The 14,715-nt window shown below is 33.6% G+C and overlaps 1 protein-coding gene across 3 annotated transcripts in view; it reads left to right on the top strand.

Annotated features, from left to right (window-relative positions):
• The window catches only part of ATR (ATR checkpoint kinase), a 119,915-nt gene that overhangs the window by 89,849 nt on the left and 15,351 nt on the right, over positions 1–14,715 (top strand). For 2 of the 3 annotated variants that reach the window (XM_060682929.2, XM_034439310.3), the window contains 14 exons: positions 650–775; positions 2,597–2,803; positions 3,129–3,242; positions 4,160–4,275; positions 4,978–5,098; positions 5,232–5,369; positions 6,736–6,943; positions 7,919–8,097; positions 8,553–8,717; positions 10,121–10,212; positions 10,736–10,827; positions 12,087–12,264; positions 12,899–13,075; positions 14,364–14,523. In XM_060682929.2, the coding sequence (XP_060538912.2) occupies positions 650–775; positions 2,597–2,803; positions 3,129–3,242; positions 4,160–4,275; positions 4,978–5,098; positions 5,232–5,369; positions 6,736–6,943; positions 7,919–8,097; positions 8,553–8,717; positions 10,121–10,212; positions 10,736–10,827; positions 12,087–12,264; positions 12,899–13,075; positions 14,364–14,523 (2,073 nt within the window). The remainder of the gene's footprint in view (positions 1–649; positions 776–2,596; positions 2,804–3,128; positions 3,243–4,159; positions 4,276–4,977; positions 5,099–5,231; positions 5,370–6,735; positions 6,944–7,918; positions 8,098–8,552; positions 8,718–10,120; positions 10,213–10,735; positions 10,828–12,086; positions 12,265–12,898; positions 13,076–14,363; positions 14,524–14,715) is intronic. The other variant, XM_087872649.1, reaches the window with a different exon arrangement.

The following is a 14,715-nucleotide window of genomic DNA, read 5'->3' on the forward strand; positions in this document are numbered from 1 at the left end:
TGTCATTAACAATTATTAAATGGAAAACCACCTTACAGTTATCATTTATGTCCTGAAAGCATTAAAGTCCATATATCTTTTATTTAGTCTTTTGTTCTTTTGTCCAAGAAAAGGAAAAAGGTAAACTGCCTTATCTCTATGTGGTTGCTATAAGCTGACATTGATGGCATATTAATTAAGCTGCTTTAAATTCCTAAGAAATATATAAGTTAGAAAGCTCACCAATAAATGGTTTAATTGTTTTAATTCAGTAGATTCCTTGATTCCTTGTATTAAGTACGTGTATAAATATTAAGGCTGTGTAGTGCTTTAGATTAGAGGCAAAAATTACTTTGGGCATGTGGGAATGTAAATGTATCATCTGCCTGTAACTCCTTAAAGCAGCCATGCCCTTTTGCAGAATGACACAGCCATCTTCTCTAGCTGTTTTATGAACCTGAAGAAATACGGTTTAGTTTGAAGTGCTGCATGTTCATATGTTCTGAAGTACTGTTTAGCCAAATTAAGCACAATACAACCTGTTCACTTTTTAAACATCCTCTAAATTTGCAAGTTGTGTGTTAGCATTTTCCTATAAATGCAAATATATTTTTATATATGTACCTCGCAAAATAAAGAATTTAAAGCTGCAACCATCTTTTCCATGCAGGAAACTTCTAGGAGCACAGACTTGCAGACAGTGTTACAGCTCTCCATGAAAGCCATCCAACATGAAAATGTCGATGTTCGGATCCATGCTCTCACCAGTCTAAAGGAAACATTATATAAAAACCAAGTATGTAAAGTTGTGGAATTCAAAATCAGGCTGAAGTATTATATTCACTTAACTCCTAGTAAGCTTCCTGAAGTTAGCTCTGCTTTTGACAAACATACATATAGTTATGTGCATCAATATAATCTAGTATAGTCTCATTGACAGACTATTCAAAATTATGCGTTGAAAAAGTAGGTTTACACCCAGTTTTCAAAAATATGGCTGTTGTAGCATTCCTGCAGTCATGTAAGCATCATTTGCAATCCTCACAGCCAGATTCTAACAAGCAGTGTCAAATGACAGTAAATCATAAGTCATGGTCATAAAATGTTTCACTTAACAGTAGACTTGGTGTTCACAATTGCAGTTGTTAAGTGAGGAGTACCTATATTCCAAAACAGTTTTATGGATATAAATAAACTTAATAATTTCTACATCTCATTAGTTCTCACTACCAAAAACAGGTATTGATAATGACTTATTTTTGCCCAACAACAAAGCCAAATAGGTAATTTCATTCTGGCAGTTTAAAGTTTGATCTAGACATGGAAGAAGAAATCTCATAAGTTTTGCTGTGATCTTTTTTCTTATAATTAACAGCAAAATTAATGAGTCTATTACTGTTTGTATAAACACAAAATATTTTTATCCCTTGATCTGAAACAGCTAAATTGCATTTCTTCCATTTTAATTCTTGATTCTTACTTAATTAAAATAGAGGTACTTCTATGTTACAAAAGTTTTAAAGCATTTGTCTCCATCTTCTTACACTTAATTTATTGTTACTGTTTTGCCAGCATTTCTGAAAAAAGGAGATCCTGAGGATCTTAACCTAATAATGACCAAAGTACAACATCACTGATTCATATAGTCTTGAAATCATATCTATATGTTTTCCCAATTTCTACCTAAAACTGTGTGTTCCATTGAGGTTAAATGTATAAAGCTCTTACGTTCTTATTTCCTCTCTTTTCCTTTTTCAGTGTCTTAGAAAATGATTTGAGAATTTCAATTTGCCAGTTGTTGGATTCCAATTCTAGCGTTCAGTGCCAGCAGTCAGTGATGAGGGATTTGAAATGGTCCAGATTATCAAGAGACATAGATTCCTATCTTGGAATAGTGACAAGATACAATGTATTTCTTTGCGTGATTAGTATTGTTTGCTAAAGAAAGGGGGAAAAAGTGTCATGGAAGGAAGAGGTGAATTTGGTGCATGATGGTGAAACTGTATGAGACAGAGACCATATTTCAGGGGCAGAGTCATGCATCACATGCAGAAGGATACTTGGCATTTTAAATTAAAAATATTGGCAGAAACAATGAAAAAAGCCTCAATCCACCTAAAATCCTAGAGAAGAGACCCTGTCAATCAAATTCTTTTGGAGATGGAAATAGTTCCATGTTCATTTTTTACAGCATCTTAGAGTCAACCAGTTTAACAAAAGCAAAGCAAAGATAAAATAAATTCTGTCATTTCAGGGTGTAGGGAAAAGGATGCCTTCTGAATAAATAAATGCCACGAAATAAAAATCTCGTCATTGAGTAGTTCACTCTGATAAAAAAGTTTCTGTAGTATGCTTGGATAAGAAAATAGTTTGCAAGAAAGAATGCAAGGTTTTTTTCAGCAAAGCAACATTTTACTAATAGGTCTTCCTTACTTCTTCCAAGGCTACTTTATAGTATGCCCCTAAATAGACTGTTCTATTTCATTCCTACATTTCTTATTAATTTTTTTTAATGCTGTATTGTTTGAAAGAATGACAAAAGAATGGTAATTCAGTGAAAGCCAACAGATGTTTGTGGACATAATTTATTAACTCTTTTTTTCTTTGTTTTTCCTAGGAAACTCTGATAAAATATTCAACGGATAGTGAAACTGTTGAGCCAGTTGTTTCTCGACTGGTGACAGTCCTCCTGATTGGCTGTCAGGATGTGAATTCTCATGTACGGTTACTCTCTGGGGAGTGTTTAGGAGAATTGGGAGCTATAGATCCAGGTAGATTGGATTTCTCAACAAGTGACAACCAAGGAAAAGGACTTCTGTTTGTGGTAAGTAATCCTAACATTGACATTTTTAATGCTGGTAGGTGTGGTATTTTATATAAGAAAAAAATGATAAAATCTGTAGTTGTATATAATTTACTTGTTTCAGTGCACCCTTACTGTTTAAGCATCCATGTGACACAAGAATGCTAGAGCGATTGTTCTGATTTTCATTTAGTCCTGATCACTGAACAAGTATAGGGTTTTTTTGCTGAAAATCATTTGTGCAACATTATTATTGGGAGTTCCAACACATTTTATTTTAATTTATAATGACATTTTGACCTGGATAATGAGAATGAGAATATTAACATAAGACATTTGCTTTGAGGCGGGCGTAGAAGATTCAAATTTTGCATATGGATTACTCATGGAATTGACAAGAGCATTCCTTGCTTATGCTGACAATGTCCGAGCTCAAGATTCTGCTTCATATGCTATTCAGGTGAGGATATTTCCTTTCCTAGTATTCTGTTAATTTATTACTTATTAAATAACATTTAAAAATTAAAAAAACAAATTCAGTTTTCTGAATTTGTGATGTGCACGAAGTGGCACTGTGGTTAGAGTGCAGTACTGCAGGCTACTTCAGCTGACTGCCAGCTGCAGTTCAGCAGATCGAATCTCACCTGCTCAAGATTGACTCAGCCTTCCATCCATCAGAGATGGGTAAAATGAGGACCCAGATTGTTGCGGGCCATATGCTGACTCTGTAAACCACTTAGAGAGGGTTGTAAAAGCACTATGAAGCAGTATATAAGTCTAAGGGCTATTGCTATTCAGTACCATGGTGTCAGAATATGGTCACAGTAAACCAGGATTCTAAAGAATGGTACTGCTGCTTCTTAGTTACTCATTCAAAAACCAAAGAACTCCCAAGTCTGTTGCCTATTGTTCTTTCTTATGGACAAACAAACCATTTTGAAGCATAATTTTCTTAGTAAGATATAGTCATAGATTGTTGTTTGATCTTGGTAATTATAGATTTTTGGAGCTTTGCCTTGCCAATAGAGTCAGAATTTGGTTGGAACCTTTTCATTGGCTAATAAGCCTCAACAGGTAGCAGATCTAACCAACTTTGGCTATTTAGAACATTAAGCAAGATTGGCTTGAGTGAAAGATCAGCAGGGAATTCCAGGATTAGGGTGGACAAAGGAGTCAAGAATATATCCTGGAAAAAAGAAACCATTTTCTTAACCATTTCCTGGTAAGAAAATTGCATATGTGTTTATATAGTAATTAACATGTGTCAAGTTTGACTCAAAAGAGACTTTTCAGTCGGTTATTAATCAGCAATGGAATTTTTCATTTTTATAATTCTTAAAAATAATTAAATGTGGATTCTTAATTTTGTTTTTTAAGGAACTGCTATCTATATATAACCTTAGTGAGATGTCTACTGTTGAAGCAGGCGCAGCACTTTGGAAAATGTTTCCAGAACATATTCAGGAAATATTGGAACCTCATTTAAAAACCCGGTATGAAAAATAAATTTAGTTTTTTTACTTCAAATTTTTAAAAAATCAAGGTAGTTTTAAATATAGCCTTTCTCTACTTTCTACTTAAGCAAAATTGTACATCACATCTGAATTACACAGTTGAATAAGCTAGCAGACAATTCCTAATATGAGTTTATACAAATTATATATTGTGTAAATATTAGATATGTATAATTTTTGTACTAATTTTAAGTAGAATTATATAATTAAGAAAAGTTACATAACCCATACATTTTTCTGTTTTACATAAATTGGTTCACATATTGTGTTCAGTCATTTAAATAGCTTAATAGCACATCAGTGAGCAGTTTCAGCTGCTGTAATTTCAAGAATAAATCTAATAAACTAAAACAAGTTCAGAGAAAACAGCAAGGATGATCAAAACTCAAAGCCACATTGTATATAAAAGTATGAGAAAAATCAGAATGGTTAACTTTGTTAAGAGATAACTAAATTGATATTCAATATTACACATAGTATACCCCATGAGAGACTTCAAAACCTGTCTTGAATCACATTCAGGTGTAAGCGGACTAGTTAGAGGAATGCAGATTTCAGTGGAGTGTTAGAGAAGTTTTTCTAACAACAAGAATAGTTTAAATTCAAGTAGTGATGCTAGAATGTTGGTTGATTGTCCTTAAAATAATGTGATTTAACAAATTTTGGAAATTCCATTTACAGATACAAGAGTTATCAAAAGGCTATAAATTGGTCTAAAATGAAGACGCCAATTTACTTAAGCAAATTAGGCAAAAACTTTGCAGAATGGTCAGCAAGCTGGGCTGGCTATCTAACAACAAAGGTAGGAACAATAACCAATAATTAAGTTAGATGCTCTCTATAAAAAATATTGTCTATCAACTTTCATCAGCTATGCCAGCCTTAACACATTTTCCTCTCAAAATTTTACATTCAAACTGTTACCTTTGTTCCAGGTGCGACATGATCTTGCCAGTAAGGTTTTTAATTGCTGCAGTATAATTATGAAGAATGACTTTAAAGTGACTGTCTATCTTCTTCCTCACATTCTTGTATACGTCCTTTTGGGATGCAGTCAGGAAGATCAACAAGAGGTGAGAATCCCTTGACTTGGATCCCCTATTAAAGAGGCATTGCAACTGCACTCATTGGCTATTATATCAACCCAATATATCTCTAAATTGTTCACCTTAATTCTATGTTCAGATCATCATATATTGGAGATATTATTGCAAAGAAAAAGTTAGAGAGTATTACATGTAATCCTTGACTTATAACCACCCATTTAGTGGCCATTTGAAGATACAATAGCACTGAAAAAAAGTGACACAGTATGACCAGTTTTCACACTTTTAAGACTTGCAGCATCTCCATGGTCACATAATTAAAATGTGGGCACTTAGCAACTGGCATGTATTTATGACAGTACCACTATCCTGCTGTCATGTGATCACCATTTGTAACTTTCCCAGCCGGCTTCCAACAAGCAAAGTGGATGGGGGAAGCTATATTTGCTTAATGATTGCATGATTCATTTAATAACTACAGTGATTCGCTTAACAACTGCCTTACTTAGCAACAGAAATTTTGGGCTCTGTTGTAGTCGTAAGTCAAGGACTTGACTGCTAGACTGAAAGTAGGATAACTTTGCCCTGGTAACTATTGTCAGCATACCATTATACTTGAATCAGTATGAAGTATTCTGAACAATACTTCAAAATTTTCTTCTCATTTCTGAACCAGACATATTTCCAAATTCATACATAACAATAAATCATAATGTTATTTAATGTGATACTCATTGCATTAATAAAGTGTCTTGCAACAGCAGAAAAGTATTGTGAATAAATACTGTTTCGTTTGTTACTCTTTTTTTTTTTTTTTTAAGTATATGCTTATTGATAGGATTATATCACAATTAGTTTGGACAGGACTGAAATATCTGCTAATTTGCATTTTTTGTTTTAGTGAGGTAAAGAGTTACCAGAGACTTATCAGTTATTTGTTAAAAGCAAAACAATAGACAGCCAAAATCCAGTGATTTGCCACTGAATATTGGCTATGGCTATACAACCTTAGAGGCTTCCAAGTCTTGCAAAAACTTGGAGTTTGGTTTAGATGGAGTGGGTTATCCACTCTTGCTTTAAAGTCTGGAATTTTTTTTATGGTTATATTCTGAGGTCTCCTAAAAAACTGGAAAGCACATTGGGGGCTCCAAGTAAGGATGGTTCATCTTGATTAATGCTTGAATTAGGTGGAAATGCACAGAATAGTCATGAAACACTGAATAAGCTTTGATGTTTGTCTTTTTAAAAAATATTTATCTTTTTATATTTATGGAACTGCAGGGAAGTGTTTCACATTAAGTTTCTCATGGTGCTAACTAGCTCTTTTTCTAGTTTGAGCCAGCTTGAATAATAATCTAAATTCCAAGAAATTTTAAAATATCATGCTGTCTAGGTTTATGCAGAAATCATGGCTGTTTTGAAAAATGATGACACCTGCACAAGACGATGTGAAGACAGTGCATCTGATCTAAGTCATTTAAGCACCCAGACAGTGTTTTCTATGCTTGACCATTTAACACACTGGGCTAGGTATAAATTTCAAAAATTGAGTGTAGAAAAAGCTGCTGGCAAGTCAAATAAAGACCTTACGGAATTATCAGGTTGGTATTCCCCTTTGCTTCAGTTGAATTACCTCTGATTTGTAACTGTATTTAATCGCCTTCGAAAGAACTTCATTATTTGGCCAGAAGCAGAAAAAATACAGGATGTATTGAAGCTTTAATAAGGAAGAAAAATATTTTAAACAAGAATTGCTTTTATAAGTAAATGTAAAAAATTCCCAACATTCTCAGTTATTCCAAACTCATGTAGCCATACCTTTGATAAAGAATTTTATCTCACCTGATGAAAGTAGAAGAAAGGATTTCTTTGCTCAATACTGATTTAACAGAATGACAAAATGTTCAATAAATATTAAAATTTTTATAAACATCTGCAAATCTTTAAGCACCACTATATTATATGCATTGCACACAGACCCTAGTCCAACCTGCGGCCCATGGGCCACATGCAGCCCTGGACAGCTAGTATTGCAGCCGCACAAGATCATAAACTTTCAACATTATTATGTGATTTATATATATTAACTATATTATATGTTTTATCTGCGACCCAAGACAATTCCTTGTCTCTCAGTGCGACCCACGCAAGCCAAAAGGTTGGACACCCATGTGCTAGCCATATCTTTGCAACGACACATTAACTATAACATCTCAAAGATAAGTTTTGTAATGTCTTTATAAAGCACCTTTTAAAATGTTTGCTGCAATCCGCATACAGACAGTCCAAAATTTAAGCATAGATTAGAAGATGAATTAAAATTTCAGGAAGAACCTTGAGAAAAAAATATATTTTATGAGACTCATGCAGATCCACTTTCTTGTGAATATTGTGGTGGAGGGAGGATGCTAGTGGGAAGCTGTTCTAGTTGAAAAAGTCCTGCCTTTGGTTTCTGATGCCAACTGTAATGAATGATCTGTTTTATGATACCTTACATGCTTCATTCTTACAGCACTTAAGATTGGCATTTTGAAAGATGAAGTTTAATGTGCCCTTTTAAAACTCTTTATTTATAGCATCAAAAGAAGAATATGAAGAATATCAAAATGTAGCTCGCTTTCTTGACCTCATACCCCAGGACACATTGGCTGTGGCTTCTTTTCACTCCAAAGCTTACACCAGAGCTGTAATGCACTTTGAATCTTTCATCATAGAAAAGAAACAAGACATTCAAAAGCATCTTGGTTTTCTTCAGGTTTAATACTTGTTTTAAAATAGAATGAAATGCAATTTCTATGTTATATTGTGTCATTTCCCCCATTTTATTATACTAGGGCTTTAATTGGATACCAAAGTTGCTATTTCTTCTCCTCCCTCCCCTAATAATGTCCTCATTTCATAAAATAAAAAAACTTAAAATTAGATGTATATATAATTTTATGTAAGGTGTTTTGAAAGAAAAATGTTGAGATCAGATTTCTTAGGTCAGATATGATTGAGAAAAGAAAAGTATTTTCAGTACTATTAATTTATTCAGAGCAAAAACAAAAGAAAAATGAAATGTTTCCTAATGTTAGCAATACATTAAAATTATAGAACGAATCTTGAATATAATGATAGAACACAAAGATGTCCTTAAAGTTAATTAAATTTCACATGTGACTTTTTGGCAAAACATCCAATGGCAAATGTTTTTCTCTTTACTCAAAGAAACTCTATGCAGCAATGCATGAACCAGATGCTGTAGAAGGAGTGAGTGCGTTACGGAAGGCTGAGCCATCTCTCAAAGAACAAATTCTTGAACACGAAAGCATTGGGTTGTTGAGAGATGCCACTGCTTGCTATGATAGAGCAATTCAACTAGAACCAGAACAGGTAACCAAAAATTACCTGTTTCTATTTCGGGCTTATTTTAAAATAACTCTTATAAGTGTTTATGACATATAATATAATTTGTTAACTTCCTTGACCACAAGAGAATCATGGCAACAAGGAAGTTTCTGAACTAGAAAAACCAAGGTGTGTCTCTTTTGCAAAGGTGTAAAACCCAATCCAGCAAGCAGAAGCTTTTGCTTGATTAAAAATTAAAACAGATTATAAATGGATTGGCTGTGTTTTTAATTTTTTTTTTTTAATTTGATTTATATGCCACCCTTCTCCGGAGACTCAGGGCGGCTTACAATGTGTTAAGCAATAGCCTTCATACTTTTGTATATTTATACAAAGTCAGCTTATTGCCCCCATAAACTGGGTCCTCATTTAACCTACCTTAGAAAGGATGGAAGACTGAGTCAACCTTGAGCCTGGTGAGATTCGAACTTACAGTAATTGCAGACAGCTGGTGTTAATCACAATGCTTTTAGTCTGCTGAGCCACCGGGGCCTTAAATTGTAATGGAGGAAGTATTCAAGGGCATAAAATGATTATGGGGGGAAATAGTAAATCAGTGTCTGGAACCAAATGTTTTGTTCATATGAGTAGGGACAGAACAACTAGAAATGAGATAGTTTTCAAATGTTTAATTTCTTTGTAAGATAGAATGAAATTTGGACAGATATGACTAACAGAGATAATATCTGAAAATATCAGAAGTAAGAAGGAACAGTCACTTGGGCAATATAAGGCAGTTGCCTTAGGCTACAGGTGTTGGAAGCATAAAAAACAGAATAAAGTATTGGAAGGAGAGAGATACATAACCAGTCAGAAAAATGACTGTGGACATAGTTTGCCTTCTGGTAAACAGTGAAAGCATATTCTGTATTCTAAAAAATTCTTATTCCTAAGTGTAATTGTTTTTTAATATATAAGTAGCTACATCTATCAACCCATCTCTTGCTATCTTTGCTGTCCTTCTTTTCTTATTCTATGCATTTTTAGATGAATTTAGAAGTACATAGTACATTGGTGACACATGGGAAAAAAACGTAAAGACATATCATTAAAGACATGACAAATTCTTTTTTTTTCCTTGTGCCATTTTCTTGCTTGTAAGATATTGAGGTATGAGTCACCTTATTCTTTGTAAAGCAGGCCACACTAGGATGACAATCAGAATGAGACATGATCAAATTTTCATTCAATAATAAAAGTCCATGGACAATCATAGCTGGGTTTTGGTTTTTTTGAAGACAAAAAGAAAAGTTAGGTTTCAGGATTAAACTAATTTATAGTATGTGGTTGTGAATAAGACTTGATGAGTTGCAGAATTTATATGCATCTTACAGAGTATAATGGACTGAAAAGTTATAATTGTTATTTGTTATTCTGCTTCCTTCTAGATAATTCATTATCAGGGTGTGGTGAAATCCATGTTAGGTCTTGGTCAATTCTCTACTGTAATCACTCAAGTGAATGGAGTACTTGCTAAAAGGTAAAGTGACTCACTTGTGCCTTATTGTGTATGAGAAATATGTACAAATCTAGTGCAGATAGAATAAGCATTTCCAGAAATCCTGGACTGGCTGCCAGGTTTACCCAGAAACTGAAACTCTTTTCTCCAATTCCTTTCCATTAGTTGCCCGGATTGTAAGTAAAGTAACAGTAATAATTTATAACTAATTGAGTTCATTATAACTTCAAATTCTGCTTGAAAAGAAATTTCATTAGCTGCACCCTTATTAATTTCTTCAGCCATTCACGTAGGTAGAAATGGAGTAGAATCGTAGATGGCAGGAAATAGACTGTATGGGTGTATCACCTATTTTTACCAACAAGGAGAATTGATCAACCATACTATTTTTGTCATTATGATTTTCTGGGAAAATATGTGGCTGCACCTAAAGCAGGAGTAGAACTAATGGTCTACAGATTTTTGGACTAGTACATTAACCAAACTGGCTCTCGTGCTATTTCTATTATATATCTTTATCTAACCATCCTTTCTCTTTTACTAGACCTGAATGGACACCTGAATTAAACAGCTACAGAGTAGAAGCTGCCTGGAAATTGACACAGTGGGATTCCCTGGAAAATTATTTAGCTGCAGGTTGTTGGAATAAAGATGTGATATTTGTTAAATACGAATTTTATCTTAATTTGCTCTTGATTATTGGAGGGAATATAGAAGATACCGGCCGTAAGCAGTATGAGGCCAAAATTCAGTAATATTGTTTCTCATTTTTATTTATTTTATTTAAGGACTGTCCATCTCACTCACAGAGCAACTGAGTTTTCCAGTTGTTCCAAATTCCTCAGATTCTTCCGATCACATTCAGAAGGCTTCATGAGATTGTTTGAATTGGATTTGTTTTATTAATAAATACTGTCTATTGCAATACGAGCATCAATTTAGTAGCATCCTTACTATTTCTGTACTATACAGTAGAGAAAATAGTAAGGATTTTGTACTGATTTTATATATTTTAAGTTAGCTAACATTCCCATCTTCATTAAAAAAAATCATCTTGAGGTTTGGGATTTTTACTTTACTTTACTTGGTAGAAGTGTAGTTTGCAACCATCCCCTTCAAGCACACAATAGCAGAAAGCATCTGGAGAAATGTCCTCAGTTTAGGTCAAAACATATAGTGGGTCCCACATCAGTTATGAAGACAGTCCTAAGAGAGATGTCCAAGTTGTCTGATCTGATAAATTAAGCCTCCTGTATGTTCACTGTGAAATTGGAAATAGCACAATGCTCCAAATGTGGTCTCCCTCCCAAAATGGAAACATGCTGAAATAATATGGAAGTCATATGCCCTTACAATATCTTGTGTGTCATACCAAAATCTTAGCTATTTCAAAAAACAAGTAAAATATTTTATATTTAATTAAAATATTGTTGTTTGGCAGTGTCAGATGCTGCCATATTCATCCCAACTCATGATCTAAATGGTTTCTCTCTCTCCCTCCCTCCCTCCCTCCCCCCCCCTCACACACACACACACACACACTTCAAAAATCTTGTTAACATTGAATGATTTAGCACATTAACACATCATAGAACTATGGAAATTAAGAGCTTGAAGGAAAATTGGCATCTTCTAGTTCATCACCTTGCCCAGTATGGAAATCTTACGCTCATTTTGTTAATAAGTTTTTATAGGAAGTCTCAAAAAATGTTCTGGCATAACTGTGGCAACTAAAATACCAACATTAATATAATTTGTGACATTTTAGATAAGAACTGGAATGTTTACAACTGGTTCTGTTACAACATTCTGGTAAGTGTGTGTGTGTGTGTATCAGAAGTGTTGACTATATTAACATGAAATTTTGGTTCTCCCACTGACCTTCCTTTAATTAGATGGGAAGTCTAATACATGGAGTATTAGGCTTGGACAGTTGCTGCTGTCAGCCAAAAAGAAAGAAGCTGCCACTTTCTATGAAACTTTGAGAACTGTTCGAGCAGAACAGATAGTTCCTCTTTCAGCAGCAAGTTTTGAAAGGGGCTCCTACCAACGAGGATACGAATATATTATCAGGTATTTTTAATATGTTTAAATAGCTATTTAATAATAAACATTCAATTTTTTTCTGCATATTTCCTCCAAAACTTAATATTATCTTGCTGTTTTAATATACTTTTAATATATTGTATTTTTTCTTAACCATTCTTTCTTTTGACTTTTTCTTAAGTTCAACAATGAGTTTTTTAAAATAGTTCTGGGACAGAGAAAAGTGTCAGGTCAAATTTCCAATAAAACAAATATAAAAATGGTGAATTTAAAATTTTGTGATTCCCTTGTATTGGGCAAATCTGTATAAAAGTTTTAAGAGATTTAAATTGTGTGTTTTACACTTGGCAGCACTAGATTCACAAGGGAATTTCAGGCTCTCTAGGCCAGTGTTTCTCATCCTTGGCAACTTTAAGGCATGTGGACTTCAACTCCCAGAATTTCTCCACCTAGCCAGCTAGAATGAGCTCTTCTTAATCCGAATTAAATCAGGTTTTTAACATTGTGGTATTTTAATGTCATTTTTCCATTAAAATAATTTTCTAAAGATGAACTATCCTTGTAGTCACTGAAATGACAGTATGGCAAAATTATAATGCAATCTCTAAAGTCTGTAGCTTTCCAAATACTCTTTTAATAGATAAATATACTTAAATCATAGGTTACATATGCTTTGTGAGCTGGAGCACAGTGTTGGATCCCTGCTTCAAAAACCTGATGATTACTATGGTAAAGATTCTTTGAACTGGCATGCTCGTTTAGAAATGACACAAAATTCATACAGAACTAAAGAGCCAATCCTGGCATTTAGACGGGCTCTGCTTGGCCTGGTCAAAAGGTGATTTCTGCCATGGAACCTTTTTTCTCCCATCCTGTCTTTCTCTCTTTATTATGTGAATTACAAATTAAAATGGACTAAAGTATAGTTAATAAAGGAAGTATCAGTTCCGATTACTTTTACAAAACAAATGCAAAATTGTACTTTCTAAAAGGAGCTCAGAAGAGTTACATGATCCTGATTTTGCAACAATTTTATGGAATGACAATTTAGATAATAGATAGCAAACTAGCATATAGCTGACTGGAGGTTTAGATAGATAAGCTATCAGATTGGCTTTCAAGATATGTTTAGGTCACAATTTTTAATACATTAAATTTATAGGTGTATTTACATAATCTTCAGAGGACAGATTTTTTCCTTCAGAAGTCAGTTTGATACTAAGTTATTGAGCTATTTATTGTGAGCCAAATAAAGAGCATATGATATGTACATTGCTTTAAGTCAACAAAAAATAAATAAAAGAGAGGAATAGTATAATAAATATTTGTGAGGCAGAGGCACTATCCAGTGTTTAAATATTGCTGAATCTGCACAGTTTTTGTATTTATGATACTTTATTATAACAACATTAGAACATCTCACTGGGGGGAGCAAAGGCCTTTGCCATCATGGCTAACCATACCTATTGAAACAAATGAACAGGTTACAGAAGACTTTATTTGTTGTTCCTTTCCAACATCTGGGAACTTTTTCTATTCCAATAGAATTCTGTTCTATTAGAATTTCACTCATCTGATGGCAATGAATGCAACCATGCTGTTTTATAAATCATGAAAATTATAGAGAAGAATATTCCTAGGCAGCTATTAGTATACAACCCAGTCATTTACCAAATATTAATGAAAGCTTGAAAGAAAGTGAAATTAAAATGATAAGAAAGTAAAATACCACATGAAGTGCAAAACCATTTACACTAGCTTGGATTGTCAAGCATATTGAGTTCACCTTAATGCCTGTTGAAATAAAATAAAAAATATTATCCACATTCTAATTTAGTAGGTTATGGTCCTTTTTTCACAGTGATGGTATACAGAAAGTCATACTAACATAAATAATATTACAAGCTAAGTAAAATTCCTTATAAATAGCTCTTATAGGAAACTACAAAGGGGTCAAATTTTTGTAGTGTTGTTACTTTAAATTATTAGTTTCAATTCATCCCTAAACTAATAGATGCAAAATATCTGAAGACTGTAGGAGTTGTAACTATGTAGAATTTATTCTCTGGCACACATGGAATGTCGTGAGTGTTTCAGTATATTTTTGATAATGTATATTCCTATAGAGAGGATTCCAATGAGCAAATGGGAGAATGTTGGCTCCAAAGTGCCAGAGTAGCACGTAAAGCTGGTCATCACCAAACAGCCTATAATGCTCTCCTCAATGCTGGAGAATCCAAGTTATCTGAACTTTATGTGGAAAGAGCAAAGTGGCTCTGGTCTAAGGTAAATATGAATTAATGTGACTTCTTCTATATTTGAGTTTTCATCACATATTAATGGACAATATTTAAGCTTATTCATCCTGAACTAAATGAAATTTAGTCAGAAAAAATATTTTGTAGTGTTTAATATTACAGTTTAAAGATTTGTATTAAGAAGGTTTTTCTCCAAGGCAAAATAGTATTTAGATGAGAG

Source organism: Pantherophis guttatus, chromosome 6, assembly GCF_059756535.1.
Source record: "Pantherophis guttatus breed Tessera chromosome 6, ASM5975653v1, whole genome shotgun sequence".
NCBI lineage: Eukaryota > Metazoa > Chordata > Lepidosauria > Squamata > Colubridae > Pantherophis > Pantherophis guttatus.